At 35.9% G+C, this 25,314-nt stretch overlaps 1 protein-coding gene across 12 annotated transcripts in view; it reads left to right on the forward strand.

Moving 5' to 3' along the window:
* The window catches only part of LOC107268284 (facilitated trehalose transporter Tret1), a 49,026-nt gene that overhangs the window by 13,791 nt on the left and 9,921 nt on the right, over positions 1-25,314 (forward strand). For 11 of the 12 annotated variants that reach the window (XR_001537783.2, XR_001537781.2, XR_001537780.2 and 8 more), the window contains 5 exons: positions 45-121; positions 730-992; positions 1,084-1,558; positions 1,648-2,087; positions 2,189-2,392. Coding sequence is in view for 6 of the 12 variants with exons in the window: in XM_015740912.2 (XP_015596398.1) it covers positions 45-121; positions 730-992; positions 1,084-1,558; positions 1,648-2,087; positions 2,189-2,392 (1,459 nt within the window). In the remaining 6 variants the exon portion in view is untranslated. Of the gene's footprint in view, positions 1-44; positions 122-729; positions 993-1,083; positions 1,559-1,647; positions 2,088-2,188; positions 2,393-9,891; positions 11,727-25,314 lie in introns of those variants that run through there. The other variant, XM_025085587.1, reaches the window with a different exon arrangement.

Below are 25,314 nucleotides of genomic sequence, written 5' to 3' on the forward strand. Positions count from 1 at the left end.
AATTCAATATTAAATGAACTTATAAATCTTTCATTGACTTCCAGAATTTCATCGACAATGGTGTCCAAATACATGCCTGTTCGAGGAAACAACGTAGTCCTCTACCTGATAGTGTTGGCAGGTAAATTTTCAACGATAACTTTACATTATAGTAAAACCTCGATTTTCTAAAACTCAATTCACCTACTTACTTCCTATTTCCACACTTCTAATCCATTCTCCCCTTCTCGCTGATAAAAACTTAAAGACACAGCGTTCAGTTCAATACAAAGCCTATTACGGCTGTTACGTCGACAGACTGGTGCCGGTCTGAATACAAACGAATTACGTCTGAATTGACGTTACCGATAACTAACAAAATGTTCAGCTCATTTAGCAATTATAATTTATTCATTGCCAATAGATAAAAGATTAATCGATTTTATTTCATTCCATACCTTGTTTCAACTGTCACCGATCTTACGTACTACCTACTGTTTCAATATTTGGTCCCGTTTTAAATAATTTTTCCATACAATAAATCACACATGGTAAAACCTCAATTATCATCGCAATCTACCCAAAAAAGAAAATTGAATTTCCGCTATACAGAATGAATAGAATCAGAGTAGCAATGCCGAATATGCATAATTAATTAATCATTAATAATTTTAATGATCCAATTCGCGTCTTGCAATTCGAAACGAAAATTGGTCCATCTTGACGTCACGCATCCTCCTTTACTTGCAGCCTGTATAAATATACTGGGAATGGGAACGACGCTCGGATGGGCGATGTCAGCAATTCCCAAACTGCTGGCAGATGATTTTCCAATTAAAGTGACAAAAGGTGAAGCTGCATGGGCTGCCAGTTGTGTTTTCATTGGTTCGATGTTGGGCACTATTGCTGCCACGTTGTTCATATCTAAATTTGGCTGCAAGAGAATTATCCTTATCACCATCATTCCCAGTGTCATAGGATGGCTGATGATAGGATTCGCTTCGACAATTTGGGTAAGTCCAATCGATATTAATCAGACATATTGATTTTATCGTTAAAAGATTTTTAAGTCTGATTCACCTGAATTATCTTATCTCTTTCAAGGAGGTCTATATTGGACGTGTACTGGTCGGTTATCTGGCTGGCAGTGCCTTCTTATCAACGGAAATGTATATATCTGAAATATCCACGTCGGCCATTCGCGGATTCCTATGTGGCTTCTGCAGCATCTTCGTAAATCTCGGTTTCCTTCTGGCCTTCGGGATTGGACCATACCTAACGTTCAAACAGTCTGCATTTCTCAGTTTGATTCTGCCTATCCTCTTTGGATTCGGTTTCATATGTGCGCCTGAGTCTCCCTATTGGTACGCAGGCAAAGATCGTTTTTCTGACGCGAGACGCACTTTGGTCCAGCTCCGAAGAACGGAGGACGTCAACGACGAATTGGCGAACATAAAGTACCTGGTGCAAAAGGCTAACCCAGCTAAAGTCGATTTGAATTCGTGGTCGACTTTCAAATCGATTTTCGCTAAACGCGTCAACAGGTGGTCCTTGTTCATCGCTTTCATAATGCAACTGTGTAAGGAATAGATTGATATACCGTTACCGGGTTTAATGACATTTTCAAGTAACGATTTTAAAATTATGACGCAACCGATCTAATTTCAGCACAACAATTGTCTGGCATTCAGGCAGTGAACGCTTATGCTCAGTTGATATTCAAGGATAGGGATTCATTGGTTTCCGGTGAAACCGTTGGTCTTCTTCTGGGCTGCGTTCAGTTATTCTGCGCCGTAGCAGCCGCCGGTATCGTCGACAGGATCGGTAGAAGACCCATGGTACTCGGGTCTGCCGTTGGGTCTGCAACGTGTCTGGCAGCTATGGGTCTCTATTTCCATGTTCAATCCACCGGTACCGATCTCGAGCACATCAAGCTGTTTCCGGTGATCGGTATTCTGCTCTACGCGACGTTCTTCGGTCTTGGACTCTCACCGATCAGCACGATAATCACTGTGGATTGTGTTCCTGTAGAAATTCGTCATTTAGCTATCCTACTAGTCAATTTCACGTACTCCTTGTCCGGGATTATGGTCACCGTTTTGTGGCAGGTGAGATTATTTTTAGTTATGAAAGTAAATCCGTTATCCGATCATAGAAAATCGTTTACGATACAGCGATTAATTGATCGATATATCGATCTTTTTTTTAGGTCGTTACCGATTCCATTGGTGTCCAATACGCGTTTGCAATATTCGCCTTTGCCACGTTTGCAAACGCCATCGTCATCCACTTCAGTATACCGGAAACGAAGGGGAAGACCTTGGCCGAGGTACAAAGCATGCTAGAGAAAAGTAAAAATCTGAATGGAGGTTGCGTGCCGAAGGAGATGGAAGCAAGGCGTCTCCAAAATGACGTAAGGAGCGATACGAAATCACATATGATATTATAGATAATTAATTAAATTGAAATGAAATCAACGATGCATGAGGCCGTCACGCGATTGCGCCATTCGTTAGAAAAAATATTTGGCTTTCCCACCGATGTCTTATGCAGCTCTAATGCGTCTTAGCTGGAGCTGGAATCGCTGAGCGGTAAACACGATTACGATAGTATCACAAGCGCCAAACTGTGTTTGTAATACAGTTTGACAACTTATTATATTTATAAGGCGTTCGTGACGCGTGTCGTAGATAAGCGTGTAAATGTGAGAAACAGCAAGTTCTGGATTTACTTCAATGACTTAAAGAAGACATTGCGATACTTCGGAGACTGTCTTGAAATCGATCTTACGTCGATCGATTAGTTCCGGGACCATAAAGCGGCGCTCACACCGAACTTTCAAAAACTTTTCAATGAATTTCATTTTTCATTTTGAAATTTAAAAAAATAGTTTTTTTTTTGCTTTTTGATAGAATCCGAGAGAATAGACTTTGAAAAATACTTTGAAAAAGTGAAATCGAAGGACTTTAAAATATAGGAGACGAATAATAAGTTCCTTCTCAAATTTTAATCACGTTTTTCTCAAATCGACTTTTTTCACCTAGCGGAGCTACGAAAACAAAACTGTCCATCCGATCGAACTCGAATTTTTACACAGTACGCTACAGCTCACTGGCGCTGTACCGTAGCAGAATTAAATTATTATCTTAATAATTTCCTATTTTTTGTTATTGAGAATTGATTATAAAAAGGGCAAATTTGGATATTTTTTTACCACTAGTCGCAATTTTGTCATTTTTCAATTTAAATTGTTAATTCTACTAGGGGTGACAATCATACTCGTACTAATCAAGAATTTTCAAATATTAAATTAATCAAGAGTTGAATCACTGCTTTGCGAATGGTCATTTCTTAATACCACTCAACTTTAACCCCTGATTGAATGTACTAAAAAATATTTAAAAAATATAACAAAATCTATCTTTATAATCTAAGATAATATATTTTTTTAGTAAAAAAAAGTTTTTAATGTTGTTATCCAATCACACTGAAAAAAAATCGTGAAAATCAATAAAAATCCCGACCATCAAAGCGCATCCCTTGAGATAGCACAAAATTCCAATGCTCCAAGGCATCATTTTTTTAACAAAAAAATTGTTAGCTTCCACGAATGAATACAGCATTCCAATACCTCGATTATATAAGACATACAAAAAGTCCATAATGTTTCATAAACACAAAGTAACTTTAAAAGAAAAAAAGATTCTTTTGTCTAAATTTATGTGTTTATATTTCTCAAATCTCTATTTCGTTTACGAGGAACACATAATGCATATTATAATTCATATCCATGATTAAACTAGTTAGAAATTGAACAAGTCAATTGATAGGATATATACGTATTTTTGTATAAACTAAATAATTCAAATAACAACTGACTATCCTAAAATTTCAAAAGCAGCGCTTATGAACTGTGGGCAACGACGGAATCGTTGTTCAACGTTTCACTCCTTTGGTTATTATAATCTGTAACCAGCGTACGTAATGGTTTTTCTATATCTCAACTACGTAATTTGTTTGTCGAAAAATATTCTAATGTTGAGCGACGATTTTAGCTTTTAGCACATAATTACTTCTAACTACTTGATTGACACTTGCGCCAATGTCAGTCAGGCAGCATAGACGCGCAATAGCAAGTTTTGACATTGCAATTGGGGCGCTAAGCGTTTAACGCTATAGCACATGTGCCAATAAAGTATTTAATATTTTCACAGTAAAGCAGATGCGAGGAGTATGAAAATATTTAAATGAAATTCGAAAATGCAATAATCAAAACAGTTCCTATATTACAGTCATGATTGACTGTATTGCAATGAAGTTCAGATTTTAATAAACAAAGTCAAATGACGTAATAAAGATAAAGGTATTTTTATAAATAGGTCAGATGTACTATTATTCATCACCTTAGTACCATATGTGGCCACCCAATCCTTATATCCATTTATTGATTACATATAAATTAAGGCAATGGCCAATAATGGGAAAAAGGTGCTTTAATCAAGAGAAATCAATCTTCAAATGATCAAACATTAAAGAGTTTTTTTTTAAATTTTCTTCAGGCGTAATTTTCAACTAACGTTATTGTGTTTCATTGACAAATTTAATACTTTGGTAGTACCAGAAATTAATGAAAGCCTTGACAAGTGTGACCAAAAATGATACGGTTTCCACAAACGGTATTTCTACCCCATAAATATTTTTGGGTTCTTAGCTACATTTAAGTATAGGGACGATAGAGTAACTGTATAACGTATGATCCTTAATGTAGTTTTAAGGTAACATTAAGGTCGCCTTAACGTGGCCACAGATCTTCTATATCTTTTAAATTGAAAGTAGTTAGGAGTTGTCACTCGATATCAATGTGCGAAAAATACATAAACATCTGTCCTTGTTCCCTCCATTAAAATATTAATAGATTTAACAATTTTTTAGGTGCCTATAGTTAATCCACGAGTTCGATGTTTTTTGATATTCCGCAAATAATGCAATCCTGAAAAAAATCGAACATGGCCTTATATCAAATTATGGAAATATATGCTAAAATAGAAACATAAAATATATCTCGGTGCAAAACCATACACATGCGTTCTATGTATGTAGAAGAAATATATATTCACTGCCACCTGTAGCTTGCTAAAAATTTCATTGTTTTCGATCTGTCAAAAAAAAAAAAAAAAAATTCGTGGGCTAAAATAGAAACATAAAATATATCTCGGTGCAAAACCATACACATGCGTTCTATGTATGTAGAAGAAATATATATTCACTGCCACCTGTAGCTTGCTAAAAATTTCATTGTTTTCGATCTGTCAAAAAAAAAAAAAAAACAGAAATTCGTGGAGACTATACTATTGAAAATTTTTATAAATTTTAATAAACGAGATATAACAATAGATTACTGGGTCTAGCAAACAGACTGAAAAAAACGAAAAAAATCCCTTCCCCCCTGCCTTGTGATCTTTCCCACTATTCTTTTTTATTAATGTCACTTTTTATCAGTGTCGTTTACGACGAAAAAAAATGCAAATACAAAATTTGTTAGTTACGTCCATGTATAAGGAATCATGTGGAGCGTTAAATATAAAATTTCAGCTAAGTTGCAAATTTGCGGTTTCCGGTGCACGATTTCGAAAATCTTATCTGTAAATCATTGAATATAGATATATTTTTGAACTCAGTGTGCAAAATTCGATTTCCCATGCCTGTTGGTAGTGTGCGAAATGCCCGGTTCACAAGCACTGTGGCGCACAGTGTGCGAAAGAATTCATTTCGCGCACTGACAGTGAGTATAGTTCGCTGCTTGTGATAAATAAAACGATATTGAGAAATGAATGGCTGCTTATTATAAACAACCATTATCGTAACGGTATAGATAATCCACATCGCACACCAATTAAAAAAACCAAACATGATCAATCGAATTTTCACTGAGTTAAACAAAAGTACCTCGCACACGTGCTTTTTTAAACCTACACTTGTGCGAGAATCACGTGCTTCGTGCACTTGTATATTAATGTTCTATTTGAGCATCGATTACGCATATTATTAATGTTAGTTCATTTTCCATTTGCAAGTAAACAAAATTATCTTTGTCATTTTGAATTATATTTTAAGAAGTTAAATACAAATGTCATAGAACAAGAAAAGAAATAGGTATTAAAACAGTTCATACATATAGCATACATGAGAAGAAAAAAATTTACGTTCAAAATTGGGTTATTTTCTGACTTCGATTTCGTTGGGTTGATGAATTTTCGTACTAAGTAAATTACTTTTAATTTCAACTAGATTAAACATCAATGTTGCACATAGTTGCACGTGATTCAATATGCAAATGTTGAATCATTTATGTTCCTAAAAAATGTATAAAAACTTATTTGACTAACTTTTCAAAATATTAAGATATGTGCATGCTCGTTTTTTGGGAGAATTAAAAAAAATATACTTTCTTTCGACCATCTGTAAGTTTACCTAAAGCCATTTAAACACGTTTCAAAATTTAATCAATTTAGCCAATGGTTAAAAAATTATACCAAATGGAAAAATATCTGGAGCTGAGTCACCTACCTTTATACATAAATATCCATTAGATGCATTAATTCAGACATAATAAATTCACTTTCGATATCGAACGGCCTATACTTTATATTCATTCTAGAGCTCACCCTGCTGGCATTAGTTTCCATCGAAACACGCAAAACATACGTTACTATTTTTAGAAAAAGGAAAAGAGGAAAAAGATAATCGAACTTCACGTGATACTTTGTTTTCATTTGGATGCTAATGTTAAGGACTCATTATTCGTGTGGAAAATTATCAAAGTTTACCAAGATAATTAAGATCACGAATTTTTTCGGCTTCCAGGCTGAATCCCATCAGATGTTCAAAATTCGAATTGGCTAAAAACACGGCGTTAGACGCATTTCCAAAAATACCCGAATGGCATTAGGATCCTCTTGTGCAAATAGGATATCAAATTAATTCATGCTTAAATTAGTTCTATTTTTTAAAAACTAAATTTAAAGTTCTAAAACTATTTTTTTCAAAATAAACGTTTTCTACAATAATTTCATCATTTTCTTATAACCAAGCCGGTTTGCTATATCGAAATGTTATTTACAGAGTGCCAAAGAACTGAGGAGGCTATGGAGCATGGTTAGAGAAAATAAATTCAAATTTGAAAAAGCGGGTACTCTCATTTTTTTCAACGGCTATCAAGTTGTCGCTCGCAGCATTGTGATACGTAAACTTAGCAGAATCTAAAACGTATTATTAACGTATTATATTTTTCCAAAAAGACAAAAAGGTGGTGTTAAATTTGCATTGATTTATCTTATATCCCAAAAACAGTTGCATATATCAATTTGATCTATGCAGCCCAATTTTCTACAGCTATAACACAACCAAGGATGTTTCTTTTTTCAAAAAAAAAAAGTCCTCTCTTAGACAGTATGTTTTTTATGAATATCTTTATCATTCTCCAAGATAAATGTATAGATACGCTTCGTACCAAAATGTATCACAACTATTTTTTATATTTAAAGATAACTGTACCAATTTCACACATGTGATTAACTTTCCCAATTCCCTACGTGCCTGTAGCAACGGTAGTTAGAATATGATTTTGTAATGTAATTACAATTACCGTGAATTTCACGTTATATTTTTATAAAAAATTCTCTGCTGTGTTGATATACCCACACAGATTCTATATGTAAGCATGAATTCCAGTGTTCCAATTTCACAAAGAAATGAAGAGTCTTGCGGTAAAAGCCATTCAGTAAAATTGATGGTGCTGATAGAATACACGCGTATAACAATACATGCTTAGCTATTGGATCTACGTGCCCACGCACATAATCAATAAGTCGCTCAGCCAACCCAATCTGTATTGATTTCACTTGAATTTCAAGAATTTGAACAATTTCGCACGGATCATCGGTCCCATATTTCCTACGAGACAAATAAATTAAATAGTGTAATATTAGGCAATGTGGGAATTTGAAATTTAATATCCAAATTCCAGCAATGGTTAGAATTGTTGTCTATTTAGGTTGAACCTGAATTAGCCTCTACGTCTAAATGCATGTTTTTATAATTTTGGAAAATCCTCATCGCGCAGCCTGCACAGAATACCCGTGTTAAAGAACCATTGGAATGAGCACGAATAACCAGAGACTTGTGACTTTTCTGACTTTGTTCAAAGACTCGGAAGGACAGCGTTCGCTCTAGAATGAACTTTGAAGCGAAGGTTATGGCGATAGAAAAAAAACATTTCGCGAAATACGGTTTTACGAACGAAAATTTCACATTATGGGAATACAAAAAGAACTCTGTTGGATTAACGTATAACGTAGAGAGGGGCACGAGACAAAGGTTCTTTGTACCTTTGAGGGATCCTATGTGTGGGATCTCGTGTATAGTCACCAGTAAAGGAACTTTTTTTTTGAAGAGTAGTCGCATTTTTTATTTGATAAAAATAATTTCAATAATCTCGAATATGTTTTAGGTATATTTAAGATGCTAATAATTATTGGTCCACCCTGCATTATCAAGCTATCGAATAACAGAAACAAGCTGCTGCAGCGAACCGGCCATTATTAAAACTATCTGATGTTCATTGCAATTCAGATGGAAATAATAAATTCATATTAAAATTGCGTGTACTCTTGTGAAAACCCTTTTGTACAAAATTTCGAGAAATAATCTAAAAAAACTTTGTCAATAATGAATTTTTCCGAAAAGATGCCTACCTAAATCCGTTAATTAGAAATTAAATGGCCAAAGTTTATAAAAGTTGAGGTGGTAACGTCAATTAGGACAAATTAATGTATATGATATGTCGGTCATAGACAAAACTCGATTCTTTCACCGGGTCTGCTCCAAAAGAGCGGCCATTAATGAATTAAGTTTTCGTTCAGTTTGTAAAGCGTAGCCTATTAAGATTTAATTGAAATTTATGAGAAAGCGGACGGAGTCAAGAAAATTGGATAAACACGAGCAATTCAGTCCCATTATGTTAAATTACATAGTAGCTTTTTCTCCTTATAGTATCACAATACGTAACCCAATGCTCTCTAGAATAATTAATCAATTCAAGCATATGTACACTCAGCAGCATAAATAACGATCAAAGAGAAGTTAGGGGAAGAGTGGTGAAGCGCGAGAGGGGCGGCAGGCAGCCTAGAAGCAAGCCAGGCCCGAGCGTAGTGGGGGTAGCCTTTTTTCCATGGCTCGGGACACCATTTCTGTCACGAGTCGGAGGAGTCTCGTATAAGAGCGTCTCTAAAATTATCTCGTAGCGAGCTAATGATTTAATAATGACATATATACTGTTGTGAAGGCAGCCTTGTGTTATCGAAAAATTTGGCGTGAACACATTTCTTGACGGAGAACATTTTTTCGATTGTATTGTGTATTGGTGAAGAGCCAGCGCCATCTGTTATGTAATAAGGTAAAGAAGGCAAAGCAGGCAGTGCCATCTGTCGTCAGAAAAAGTAAATGGACATCACGGATATATATTATCAGTGATATACATAAATTCATACAAGAGTTGGCTCGAGTTAGCTGGGAGGGCTATGCCCTGTACAGCCGGTTGCCTGTACCTGACGCGAGACTCAACTGATTGTGAATCTCTTGATCTACGTTAAAGGTTGTATTTTGCCAGAAACGTCCTGTACAATATCCAGACCACTAACCAACTTTCTCTAAGGGATGTTCGTTTTATATATACCTTTTGGGAATGGTGGAAGGTAGGGATTACTGAAACGGAGAAACCAAGTTTGAGATTAACAGGAAGTCCAGAGTGGAAAAATTAGCCAAAGGTATGAGTTTTTTGTGTAGAGTTAAGATGATGAACTTTGAAAAGTAAAAAACGTTCAGAAAAATATTAACGGCATTTTTCTTTTGCAGGATTTAGAATTAACTACAAAGAAGCAGCATACAAGGAAATAACTGTGAATGAATTTTTATTGAGAGCAAGGATTAAGAAATGAGGAACTGGACATAGGAACGTAACGGTCTATGAAAGAGTCAAAATAATCACAACGTAATATAATACCTGTCCACGAAAATAGTACATTATGATACAAGTGCGGAAAGTTGGTGATTCCTACGAGTGTCACTCGAGTCAGAATCGTGTCAAACGTCACACGAGTAGGAATCACCAACCCGCACGCGTATCATATACTATTTTCCGCAACAATGTACGGAAAGTTCGCAGGATATGCACCAAAAAGAAGCACGAAATGGCCGATTCTTGATGATTCCCGCAAACTCTGAACTTATCAAGAATGGACCATTTTGTGTTTGTTTTTTGGTGCACAAACTGTATACTTTCCGTACAGCGTTGCAAAAAAAAAGCTTTTTGCACTATTATCAATAAGACTAATTTAAAGTGAAAAAAAATTCGATTAACGTTCATCATCATGAATAACACAAGAATGAAGAGGTCATTTATTCGCCATAAAGCTGTCGCGTTGACATTCACACTGAATGTATTCAGGGTGGTAAAATCTTCAGAGAATGAGGGACAGCCTTCTATATCTATATATATGTATATATACACATATATATGTATTGTCACAATGAACGGCAAAAATAGAAACGCCGCTCGATACTAATTGTGTCAAGTGCAAGCCTGCCGGGTTCTCCGCGAAATAAAACAATGTAGTCATGCCCGCATGGAGAACACATTTTCGCACGTCTTGTCCGTGACATCGCGCGTTTTTCCAACCTCTTCGTCACGTTTACCGACACGGTCTCCCCCACGCGGCGATAACGCTTCAATATTGCTTTGTTATTATTTTATTTAAAATATTGATCCTCAGAACCGTCATTCATTTATATACATATATTGAAGAGCACTGAACGACATCTGCTAGGGAAGTATCTCGAAAGATAATCCGCCATACGGAACGACACTTAACCTAAATTCGGTTAACGTATATTCATGTAGTTCCGTAAACTGCCAGAGGCGGCGCTGCGGTGACTTGTCCAGTAACGTGAACCGAGAATAATGAAGTTTCGTTGTATATCATGAAATACCATAGTCTGTGATAACGAACGAAAATCATACTAATTTATTAATACATTAATGTATGACGGTATGTGAATTATTGGTATAATAGCAACGCGTCTTTTCGCAAATATGCAATGGGGAGATCCAATACTTAAATCTCAGGCTTTCTATGCCTGAAATTGGAACCTCATTTTTTGTCCGTATGTGTTTAGTCTGATATTTGTATAAAAATTTGTATATCTTTTTTTTAAGAATATTTTGAAATTCCAATTTAATTCTTAACCCTCTTTAACTTCTCTTCCTTCGCTTTAGATGATCTGACTGTACAATAAATGTTTTCCTGAAACAATGTCTTCGCTCATCTTGTACATACCTCTTACTGTGATTTCGGCTGATCCTTAAACTGTATAGTAATAAGAGCTGCTTTTCTCTGTTGCTTCATTGATAATAATGCTTTGTCGACTTGACTAAAAAGTTATCTATGCATTGTACGTAATTGTGTGGAGCGGCGTTGTACGAGAGATGGGGTTCTTTGTTGGCTGTCAGATTTTGTTATATTGACGTATAGAATTTATAGCTGAATTGTGATACGTATGAGTATTCAGACGATTCTTTGACTTTTCTTTCGGCAGACTCTTATTTACCTAGGCTCGTACAATATTTTTCACCAATTCTTTTTAATAACTCTGATACACAAGAACGACTTTGTGTGGACAACGTATATTAGAATATTGTTATTTGCATTATATTAATATTATTATAAATATAAACTGTGTATGATAATACTTTTTTTTCACTGTCATCCTAAACTGTCAAAACTCAAATTGTTTGTTGTCTAGTTTATTCATAGAATATTTTTCGGTGGTGACCGACGCGATTCCCTGCGTTTTCACAATTTTCTTAATTGTAAATTCCGGATATACTGTTAGTGAGTACGTAGATTTTGTCTCCGAAATTCTTACTAACGGCGAGTGACCCGAGAACAATTGAGGGTAAAAGAGAAAAAAAAAGGAGATTTACATCAGACTCGTATATAAATTGAGAAATATTTGCGATGCTACAGAAGCTATAAATTGTGAATAAAAAATGTGGATCGATATATTAGACAATAATTTGAGTGAAGGACCAAGACGAGTTGTTTTCCGTGTCGAGTCTAGAAATGAATTAATTTTTTCTAAACAGTACAATGTCATTCTGTGCTATATTCTCTCAAGGAGGGAAGGTAAGCTTGAGTTACACTGGATGGTCTGTAAAGCAGACTCCAGGACCCTGTGATCCTTTGTCAAATAACCTGTCACGTACATGAAAAGTAAAATTGATAAAGAAAACGAAACAGCTGGTGCTTATGTTATTTGGCGCCGAATGTCTTAAAGACCTGGCCGAGACGTTATTTGAAGAGGGTTCAGAGACTGAGGAAATATTTTATATTAATGAAAAATGAATTCCACGTCTAATGCAAACATGAGTATTTTTCTATATGTACACGTATACTATGGTAATCAACCAGGAACCATGACCGAAACTGAAACCGTAATGGATAACCGATAATAACTGGAAAAATAAGGAATCGAAACGTAACCATTAACTGGAATAAATTGTATAAATCTTATACCTAAAACCGTAACGGAAACCTGAAATTGCTACAGTGGAAAACCGAAACCAAAACTGAAAACCGGAACTTATTTTATTGACAATAGAGTGCTTTTGAGAAAAATTATTGGTTCGCTCGGATGGATCCACCAAAAGCTAAATTGATAAATTCTATTAAAAAAATAATCAACGATAACTGGAGGATTCATTAACACAACTATCGAATTTAGTTCGCAGCGTTTCTACATGTTCGGGTCTCATTTGAAAAACTTTTTCAGATATTTAATAAATAAACGGTAGAATTTTCAATTTACCTAAACTGACTCTACACAACTCGGCGTAAAGCTGCATTATTCGCAATTTCGACAATTTTCCCCTAGAGCCGATATACAAGCTTTTCGTCAAGTCGTGCAATTCAAATTGAATAAAAGTACCTTTCCACGTCAAATGGAACAGTCGCACAAGACTCTAGTCAATTCGACGTAATACGTATCTTAAACGAAAAACCCCCATTGTTCAGCAATGCAAATGTTTCCAACGTGTAGGGCTGAAATAAAGTTATCCAATAAATTTAATTTATTCCGCTCGAATCTCGTTTTTGATTAGTTGACTCTATTTCGACGCTGCACGATGGAAACATAGCAAATTACACAACTCGTCACAAAGCTGAACCATTGGTTGCTAAAAAATATTTCTGCTAGAATAAACCAATCTTTAGACTCCACTTGTGTCATGTCCAACTGTCTCTTTTAATTGGATAGCTCCTAATAGGTAAATATATTCGTTCTAGCGTTTTTAAGTAAGTATGAATTTACCATTGGTCCTTGAGAATTACTTCTCATAGATTATTGAGCCAAGCCTTAGCTTAAGAAGCCAATTCTCGATTCTCCCACTAGATGGAGCTGAAAGCACCATATGATTCAACGTTTACTTGAATTGCAAGACTTCTGTAACGATTTTGGAAATAATTGTCCCATTATTTTACTGAGCGATTCAAAAATATAATTAAATGCGACACCCGTGATTGTTTGCACCCAGTCAAAATACTGAGTAAAAAGTTACCGACCGAGCAGCTTACTTTGTCAGACTTGTACAGTCTTTGGTATACGAGTAAAATGGAAATACGAGAGAAGCAATCTAAATTTGCTTCTACACGGTTGTGCGGAATTGAGAGAAAAAATTATATTAAAAAATTTAGTCTTGCTATCGGTAGTTTTCTTCGATCCAAGATATAAAGTTATGCTCTCAGAGATAGAAATAAACCACACTAGCTCATTTTGAAGATCTACGGCATTATGTATCATATACAAATACCATGAATGACACGAATATTTCAATTATGATGCCTCACAAAAGTCTACATCCACTGATACGTCTGCTGCTGATGCTTTCGAAGTCATTCTTAAACGTAGAAAAATCACAGAAAGAGCAAGCTGTATAAAGGCTAAGCGACAAGTATAAAGTCTATTTTACAGTCGTAGAATCGTCCACAAAAAAGTCTGAGTCGGTAAATAAACGTAATAGAAGTCTGTGAATCGATGAGCCAAACTATGCCAGAATAACGTGCACTTGCTAAAACCGTATTACAGGTTCCTGCAACTCAAGTAAGCGTGGAGAGACTGTTCTCAAGCCTCAAGTTCATTCTGTCGCCACAAAGAGCAAACACGAAGGATTCTATCGTGTAAGACGTTCTTTTAATTGAAGCAAATCGAATGTTTGCTTCAAAAACAAGAAATAGTAACACTCCCATATGCGACGAAAATATAGTTTCTCGTAAAGTTGCATTTGAAACGTTCAATGTTCCTCTCAGCGTCAAAGAGGCGGATTTAGAGAAAAGTAATAAGACACAATGCACACTATGTCAGTTACAAAAGAATGTCTCTGAGGCTACGTCACGAATGAAGCAATCTAAGCTAAACTCGAAAAGAGTAGCGCAAAAAGATGCCTGTGCAAGTAGGAAAAATAAAATTTGAAAATACGTGCAAATAATTAATACGAAAATATAAAGAGGTCTTTGACCTCTGTGAACCTGGAACCCGATTAAAAAATCTCATAATTTTCAAAATGCCATTGGATTTACCCCGTTTGCACCTGTTTGTACCACTTTTTTTTTTCTTGCACCTCAAAGAGTTGGCAATTTCAAAATTAAAAAAACCGCTAGAACCCGACTCTAAGTAAATTTAATTCCGTTTGTAGGGATATATTTAGAATCGTCTGAACCCGTTTGTACCACAGTTCTCTTCATGCGCATTCCAACGAGTACGAAGGTAGAGAATTTTCAAAATTTTTGTAATTCATCAAAAGCGTAACTCCGCTATTTTTTTAGCTAACTCAAATCTGCTTGCTGATACTGATTCCAAATTTTTTCTTACCCGTCTGTACCACCGCCGAAAAAAAAGAGCAACTGATCGAGAACGTATCAGATCAAGCCGGAGCTATATAATCAAATTCCCTTCGACAATTAATAAATTGGAAGTCTCACCGGAGCTGGTTTTCTATTCCGTGAAGGCCGGAAACTGCATTCAGGGGACACTCATTGTCAGGTGGTCACTATATCACAGCACTGCATGTCCGAAATACATTACGAAATATTCGATATTACAAGAGCCACGCAAGAACTACACAAGTGAGAACTTTTTATACCGTATAGGAAACACAGCTAGAAAAACTATCAACAGATAGCACGAGAGCGCGAGGCAGCTCGAGGCACTTCGATCGGTGTCCCAAGACATACTGCTTTGACAATAGTCAAATTCGAGAACTAATCATTCTGATTGGTCGAGATCCTTATAGCCGGTAACTCTCATCATTTCCCTCGAGTCGTCCCTTTAAACTAAATCGAGAGCGTTCCTTAACGAATCGGTACGTAACTCTTGGAGATCCTCCACGGTCGCTTCCCCAGGGCATCGGGTGACAGCTGGGCACCACATCCTTAACTAGGGTCAGGGGGTACCTTCCCTCCGCTTAACCGTAACAAAACTATCTCCACGCGCTCTACAGTCCTTTGCTTCTCTCCAGCAGGGCGCCGGCATCTCATCCGGACCTCTGCCGGTCCGGGGAGACGTCTCTGTCGAGTACTCTCCTCTGCCGGGCAACCCGGTACGTCGAAACCAAAAAACGTCGCAACGAAGAACCCGAAAACAAAAACTAAAACCGAAATTCAAGCTTTTAACATTGTGAACATTGTAACCGAATTGATATCTCTTTCGGTTGAAGTCCCTGCTCACTACTCCACTGCAAGGTACGATAAATATGGAACTTTTTTGAAATTTTTGAAAATTCTTAATTTTTGTGTAAGGGACCCGAGCATAAAAATGAACACTCGATAGAAAACGATATATAAGGAATTACGACGTTGTAAAGAATTTATTTGACACAATTATTTTTGAGGCAAAATTAGTGTATTGTATTAAATTTATATATTCATACCTTTCGCAAAACTTGTAAGTAAAATGGATACGTACATTTGTAAAAAATGTGACATTTTCGCTTTATAAGAATGACGCAAGCATTACCGGATACCATTACGTAGTCTTGCCAACATTATGAACAGCTGAGCTCCGTTTACTATACTATTCCAACCCACGTATACTGTCAACATCATAATGAAGGGTAAAATCGGAAAGTAAATAATAGCAACTTTCTCATTTATATAGTGACCTATCATACTTACAAGAAATAAAAAATTCTAAAAAATTTGTGATTCTCGAAAGATTTTCAAATTTTATACAATATCAAGAAAATTATATTTAATAAGATTTTCATTTATATCTTAAGCGATATATCGATTTCGATCAATCGAGAAATTTTTTAAGCGAATATTTGCTTTACTCGTATCATTTCCAAAAACTTAGAGAAAGCTCAGTGTTGATTTTTTATTCCTGCCAGAAAGCCCCTGTGCAAAATGCTTAATTGAGACTTAAATAAAAGCCATTGATTTGAATTTGTAAATTCCTTCAGCTATACTATACACATACATGTGATTACGAAAACCCATAAAAACGAAATTACACAAGATTTAAAGCTTTTACGGGCAACATGAAAACCAACTGGATATAACTGAACGATTCAACGAGCTTACTTTAAGTAAAGATCGATCACAATTTTATTTCGCAGTCTCCTTTTCTGTATCATACACGCAGAGGAAAAAATATATCACGATTACCCCTGACAGGTAAACAAAAATATGAATCATATACAATCACTGTATGACTATACATATATTAATTTAATACTGATTGTATAAAAATCGCAACTGAAATTAATCACTGATAAGGATGTGCATGACGTTTATCGCAACACATAAAAAAAATAAAAATAAAAGAAATTATTTATACTAAATATATTAACACATTAAAGGCGGTAGTCGTATTAGTACGGTTTGTAACCACATTGCGCAATTCATGCGCCACTTTACATTTGTATTTAGTATGTTTTGTGGTTTGAAGCTGTTCGGTTGTTCAAAAACGAGGCGGGGCGGTCGCCGCATTACCTAGCATACTTTCGTCAAGATCCCCCGCCTTTAATGTGTTAATTGGCCAATAAAAATATCATGTTTACAATATAATTGTTGTCATTCTTTGTTAAGAATTTTATATTTCTTTTATATTATCCTTATTCATTTTCGTTTACGTCTTCGTCAATCATTATCCTCAGGTACCATTCATATCAATATTATAGGATGGCATTTTTAGTAATGGTCACCTGAAAAATATCTGCAGTAAATTTTATTAAATTTGTTCTCCTTACAGTTCGAATCAGACTGGCTGCTCCTCCTCGTCCATGCTTTATTTCGCCCATCCATCCATACAACAGACACACTTTCACGCACAATATACACCCAACATATGATCTCCCACTCAGCCTCATTCGCTACAATATAAAATAGATTTTATGATTGATTTTACTTTATTCAATGTTACAGCGAAGAATATTGTGGTATTTGCCAATTGAATTTTCATCACAATTCGAGAATCCTGCTGTATTGATTTAAATTTTGGTTCTCAATTAAGACATCATTACTGGGACTTCTTGTCCTACATACGGTAGACTATAAGGAAAATACGATAAATATTTATGTGAATGCAGATATATGGATTTATCCGCAAATAATTTCTTAAATATTAAAAAGCAGCATTGTTAAGAAAATATAGGGAGAACGAGAGTCTTTCCAGTAAATGCTATAATATGAGGGAAAGACAAGCATATTCCAAGTACTGGCTGTGAATTTGAACACGTACTAAAAAGACATTCAAGACATTTCTTAAAAAAGACATTCAAGATAAAGAAAAGAAGATTGGCCATATTATCTCATTAAAACTTCACGACCAGTCCCAGATATTATTAGCATCGAAGGATTATTATTAGCTGTAGGGATGAAATCCGAGGACAGGCGGCGTTAGGCGTTAGGTCACATGCTGCCATCGAGATAAAGCCGACTCGATAGGGGAATACGAGGTCAGGAGCCCTTCAGAATAATTGTAGAGTCTATCAATGGCACTTACAATTTTTTGACCAATATATCGGCACAGCTAAACAAATCAACGACTTCCGGCGAGAGGTACGTCAAAGTCACTTATCACGCGGACACAACGTTACAATTTTCTTATTCGTTTAAATTTATCCGACGGCCAAAAGCAGATATCGGTCAATTTATTTTCATGAATAAATTTTACGAGCTTACGTATTATGGCGTATCGATCCGTCAAAGCTGGTTGGAGCTTCTTATAGCTGCTCCTTCTTATAGTCACTTCCGGTGTTCACAAGCGTCGTTATTGGACTTGTCCGAAATGGTTACTAATAAAATTTTTGAATTTTTGAACGATATTTTTTTTTACCTGATTTTCTATTATTTTTACCTCTTTCTTTTATTTCATTCTACTATTAACTTACTGTAGCGTCCCAAGGCTACGTGTCACGTAGGTAAATTATATTGGAATAGCAACCAAATGTCAATTTGAAGAAATGGGGACAAGGGGATTTTTCATCTAAGGATTTAAAGGATGCTTTAATTATAATATACTTGAGAATGGAAATTTCTTGAATCCTTAGCGTGTGGGAAGAATGATTCAACGTTTTTAAGTAATCTAGTTAATGGATCGAGATAAAATAGCGTGTATACCTGTGTGTAATCTGGCACGGCTGTGTAATATCTCAGAGTAAGGAAACGATGACCATTTCCTGGTTATTGAGGTTCAATTTCTTCAATTCCATTTACCCTTATACCGGCGTAACTCAATATCCCTTAAACTCTAACAGGCTCCGTTTTCGATATCTTTTTCGTGTGTGGGATCTAGTCGATTACTTTCTGAATGCCACATGTACGAATCAAGCTATTTACTTGCTAGTGAACGATGAAACCTTTCACGTGGGTATCTTTTTTTCAAGGAAAAAGTACTGGAGTTGATATTTAGATTTTGGGTTTCTCAGGATTGTATTTCCGTTCGGAAGTCATCGATTGTGTATTAAGCTGGAGCTTGTAATATCCGATCTACTCCCTAGATGGAGACACTGACAATGTCTTACTAGAGGTACTGTAAATTCCAATAAAAAAAAAACTGTACTAGGGTAGTACGAGGTCTGTAATGATAATACATTAGAATATTACAACCCGAATGCTATAGAATATTACCTGATTAGTGAAGCGATTTGCTCAGAATTTTAGATACAAACATAGGACACTAAATATTTGGATTTCTTCGCATCAGAAACCGAAAATTCTGGATACCTGCAAATTAGACTTTATCGTCCATACTTGAAAACTGTTTTGTCTTGTGAATTTAATTTGGAATATTGGATTCAGGCATTTATGAAAATGCATACGAGTGATGTCCAGTTGGACACAGGTTTTGAACCCAAATGCGAATTTGTGCCTCTCGAGCGATCTTCCTTCGGTCATTTAAAGATAATACCTATAAGCTATCTTTATGTGACAGGATTTTCAAAAATTCAATGCTCTGCTCAGTCGTGTGTACACTTATCCAGTAATACAATCCTCGAAGATTGAACATTTCGCCCTAACCTAACCTTACCCAACCAAACGTAACCTAAACTAACGTAAAATCACACATAATATATTATATAATTCGTACCTCTTTTCCATCTATTTAAAACTGGACAGAATTTTCAGTGAAAGTCATTTGAGTATAAAAGTCCCATTGAGTCTGTGCCTACAAATATATAGTACGCGAGGGACGATCCACTATCCCAAGTGAACACGCATCCCCATGAGAACATCCGTAGAACTTGATATGTTAGCGAACCGTTCCGAACGTGTCCCAAGGCGATATTAGATTTAAACAAGACAGTGAACTGTCACAAGATCATGGCGAGGTTTCCCCTGTGTGCCAAGCTTAAGGGAAAATGGAACTGACTTTTTTGTTTTAGAGCTGAACGCGAAGAAACTTTTCACCCACAAATGTAACTGTAAAAAAATGTTACTAAATTGATTATACCGACTTGAAGCCGTCCGACAAAAATAATTTCCCTGCGGAGCTGGATTTTTGAAACATTCCCGAGAAAAAATATGAAACAGAAGTGAATATCGACAGTGACAGCCTAGAGACGTGTCATGGCGCCAGGGCAATACCATTGTCGTTTCCTACCCAACACTCATCACACTGTTGCAAGGAATCAAAATCGAAAAAAGGAGCACGCAGAGAAAGTTTAACGCGTATCAAATTTACACTTTAGCACTGGGACTTGCACCCGTAAAGCGAATTTCGAGATTTTTGGATGCGAATATAGGGAGCTGTCAATGCGCCGACTTGGCCCGTCTAAAACTTCAGTCTTTCACCACGGCGATCGCTAGTAGTAGCACGGGGGCTCTCAAGCTATCTTCAGTTAGATTCTCCTGATACCAATCTATCGATTGCAAATTTTTATATTAATAGATATGCCACTACGATTTTAAGTACAGTAGGAAAAAGGGTATAGGGAGTATTTTCATTTCCACGTAGCCAACTGTTGAGCATCAATAGAGGCGCAACGTCACACAGCGTGCAAAAGTGTAGTCGCGTGTTTCCACAACTTGCCACAACGCACGGCAGCACCGTCGATTCGAACTTCGGCAACCAGTTCCATTCCCCTTAACCTAATGGACGGTGGCGATTTCGAAAATGGGGATCAAAATTTGATCAATCACGAATCGATACCAATTAATTTTCTAAACAAGATCAAAAAGACATTTCTAGACCAAACTATCCAAAAATTGTTAGCGTCCGGTGTCTAATCTCTATAAATTCATCTCATGATGGTCATATTTGAAAAATTCGATATAAACCACTTATACTCAATTGTCCACTAATTAACTAAGGATCAATTATTATTAAAAACTGAAAAATACGATGTCAAGTTTCTCATCACGTCTCAATTATCCATGCAGTATGCCTTATTGTCAGGGCAAACAAGCAGTTCAATAGGCGTCGGGACGCCTCGAATGATCCAGGTCCTCATTACGTGCTTCCATTGGTGCCAGATTGGAATTACAATAAGACCTTCATATAGGTCGCTGCTTTAAAGGTAAAACTTTTCAACCCTGTTATCAGGCACTATCCCTATTTTACCACATACCCGACCCTGCCAATGCACATTTTAAACGTACCTTCTTAATCCATTAATTAACCCTGAACCACACATGTGCTGTCTCACAAACTTCACCATTTTTATGTCTAGCCGTCGAATTTGTTTCTACAAGTTTCCATGAACTAAAACAAAATCTATTAAATAATTGTTATTTGATACCTAGTAATTGAAATAATTCAAACTAAAACGAGAACTATGCAAAACTCAACTTTTTAAATATTCTATTCATCCTAAATAGTCTTACAACCCAGCTTCGCAGATTGAAATCTCAGAGACCTGGCTCTCTGAGATATGTTCCTAAAGTCGGACCTGTGTAGCTAAAGGTCAACGGGGTCATTTTTGGTTATACATTTTTTTGTTAAGCCTATTGATATTGATTTAAGATCACCAAAATTTGTTTAACCTGTAAGTCATGATGGTTCACTCAGCGAGATCCAAAATTGAGTGGAAACTCAACCGTATTATTTTGAAACTTGTTTGCCAGATATTTTGTTAAGAGCTGAATCCGAATCTGCAGTGAAAATTGTCCAACTTTGAAAATCTAAGATAGTTACAAAGTAACAAAATTTATTACCCAGATAGAAATTTCCATTTATTATCAATACTATTTATTGTTAACATATTGGACAAGTATTAGTTTCCAAGCCTGTATGTCCTATCTTGACTCAATATTGACGGAATGATTGGTAGAATCCAGGTCACAGGTAGCCAGGACATATATTTTGTATGTATGACAAATAAATAGACAACGATCCGATATTTGGCTAATTAAAGGGACACGATTGCTCCGGTCATTGAACAAACGCTATTACATTACAAATCTTTACCATGGTTCAATCTTCAAGAGGAAGCATCGTTAGCCCAACCGTATAAAGAAAACAGTTAGCACAGCTAAAACTTGGTTAATTTCTTCATTAAACTAAATAGCGAGACCTGAATCCAAAAGTTTAACGCAAGTCGAATATAAATTGAAAAAAGAATATTTTCCCTCGACTTATCCCTTCTGAGACGGAATATTAAATATTCAATGTGTTTGAGTTTCGGGCATTAGCATCTGCTATTAAGCCGAGTTCTTATAGTAACAAAAATCCAAGTGTGGAGTTACTCTGTGCCTTAGACCCCTATTCACAGTCTGCGCTTGAAACATAATACAATGTTAAGACCCTAAATACGTAGGTTTAATACACGGTAGAAAATGACTTCAGATCATGCTCAAGACCAAGTACAGACTATGAACACGTCTTAAAATTAATTTTACGTCATTTTTGTACCGTATCCGTTGTCCTCGCTTAGATTAATTATTTTGACAGTAAGAAAAGCCACCACTAACGCTCAACACTAATTGTAAGATCGATTCCTCTGGTTTATACGAAAATAACAGAGTGAAATAGGAAAATAGGAAACTCTGAAATTGAACACACCCAGCACGAAAAAAAAATATGAATTAACAAATAGTAACTATTAAATTCCAATTATTCGATAAATTTGTGACAATCAAATAAATATATTTATTTCATGTTACTTTATGTCACTTGAATTAGGAGTAATTCTGTTATTCTAATTTTTAATGAAAATTTTATAAGACAGGCTTCGATTGGTGCCTTCGATTTGAATAACCCTGTAGAATAGACTATCTAAAGATAACTTCATTATCCTTTCTATACTTCAATTATTATTCTCTACTCCCTAGTGACAGTAACTCGTTGAATTGGTTGGAGCAAAATTGTCAGTAGGAGATATTGAGTCTTTTCATGAATATAAATATAATATTCTGAGATCTGCAATGTATATTTCGTTTTATTCTTCTGCTTGTTTGTTCAAGTAATATCGAAGTTATTATATGAAAATATTTTTTGGAAAAATTATTTTGAAAAAAAATCCTTAGTCGAATTCACACATTTCTTATCCGTATCACAATTAGGATCAAAATTCATTTGCAATATTTTTAGTCTTAAATTTGTACGTATTGAAAAAAAATGACAAGTTGTAAAAGTTTTTATGAAGTGAGCTATATTCCTGCGTAATCCGAAAAAAAATACTCACCGTTCACCGTCATCGTTGAAAGCGTAATCCCCTAAGATGAGATCCCGAAGACGATATCTCGCTGGCAAAACAGGAGGCAAACATGGTTCCTGCTCGTTCATGCTGCAGCGCGAATCTTCCGTGCTGGACGAGCCCTTAATGGTCGCCTTTGTGTAGCCGCCACCGGCCTCGGTGGCGTTGCGTAAAAGTGCACTTACGAATGCCAGCGTAAAGACCGTTTAATCCCGGAGGCAAGTGCACTGATAACAGATAAGCAGCAGCAACCAAAAGTAAATCCACTCGTCAATCGGATGCTCCTAGCTTTTCCGATGCTTTTCGTTTTCCGATTCTACTTTCGGCAAAACAACCGACGACGAACTTTGTCAGATATTCGTCAACTTTCATCAAATTTACTACTGTAATCCTGCAAGGGGACTTCCAGCTGCGATTTCACTGATCACGACGCGAATAATTTTGGCAATAGATTCTATTTTTAATATCCATTTGCATCACGACGTTTACGCACCATTAATTAGATTATTATTATTATTATTATGGTTTTTAAAACTAAAACCCATCATTGTGTCACTGGTGTTCGGCGAAATTTACAAGTATTTAGGATTACGAAAAAATCCGAGAATATTAGCGAGTTTAGTTTCAACCTTCTACTTAATAAATCAATCGATAGTTTATAAAAAAAAAATGTGTATAAGTTTTATCATTTTTTCATGCAGAAATGAGGTAGAAGAGGCGGAAGAGTTTGAAAATTAGTAGTTTATTGAAAAATGGATTCAAAAAATAAAGTACAGTTTTTTATAGTTTAAAGAACGCTCTTTCCTGGTAAAAATATTCTTATCGTCGCGAAAAAATTTAAAAAATTTGATAAAACTGCCAAAAGATAATACAAAGAACGAAAATGTATAGCGTATATATCTACGTATCCACCATCAATGAGTCACCAGTGTCCGAGAACAATTTCGATTAATTGACTGACAAAATGCGTCATCCGTCTGCCCTAAGCTTAGTCCTCAACAAAATTTTTTTTTCAGCTTCGGTCTACCAGTTATTGTAGGTCTTAGATTATAGCCGGACAAAAATGGCCCATCGATGGCGTTAAAAGTTTAATACCCGACTGTCCTGCCCATCAACATACAAGGTGGACTACGCGATCTCTAGTTCTAATCCTATGAAAGTGACCATTCAAATAAAACAAAGAGGAAATGAAGTAGCGGCAAAACTCTCTCCTTTTCTAATCCTCCTATTGGCTAATTTTGTCCGTACTGCGACTACTGATAGGAAAGAGACAGGGCTTAAATGGCAGCCACCAGCCGCTATCTTTTTCCGTCAGCCGACCATTTTTCCTATGTGCATAGTCCATACTGGACATCGATGGTACTGCCTAAAATTTGGCACAAATAGCAAGATATGCGTTTCGATCTGTAAACTTTGGCAGTATTTCGCGAAACTGCAAAATTATATGAAATAAAAATACTTTATATGTACCTGAACAATTTTGAAAATACGTATTTTCAAAAAGAACAGTTTATCTTTTCTTTTGGACTCTTCGTGTGCAAAATTTATTTCACGAGAAATACTTTGACGTTTATGACGACACGCAGCATCCACACAGCCTGAGAATAAAGGTAGATTCAAAAAAAAATTTCGGAAATTAGGTTATAGCGTATAAATGATTGAATGTATTGTAAAAAAACAATAATTGAGAATGAAAATTTTTGACAAAATATTCATGTCCTTATTTGTTATCGTTACGAAGACTCGTTATTCACGCCGATTACTACCTGCTCAATATCGACCTAATGGAATAAATCGTATTTGCTGCACTCATGCCTTTTTGCCCGCTTTTTTCAAATTTTGAAAACTTCTTCGATAGAGATAGTAACGCACGACCGACTGACCCTCGTTGGTTCCGGTGAACCGCAACGCACTATAGTCGAACCTCTAGTAAAAACACATGTTACTCGTCCAGTATGTAGAAATGATAAACTGCCAGGAAATTAGTCAACTGGATTTATGACGTTAACTTAAGTCTCGTCTGCTAAAAACACGTGTAGACACTATGTTATCATATGGATTGACGTATAACAATAATTAGACAAAAA

This window comes from Cephus cinctus, unplaced genomic scaffold (assembly GCF_000341935.2).
Source record: "Cephus cinctus unplaced genomic scaffold, Ccin1 Ccin1_scaffold0508, whole genome shotgun sequence".
Taxonomy (NCBI): Eukaryota; Metazoa; Arthropoda; class Insecta; order Hymenoptera; family Cephidae; genus Cephus; species Cephus cinctus.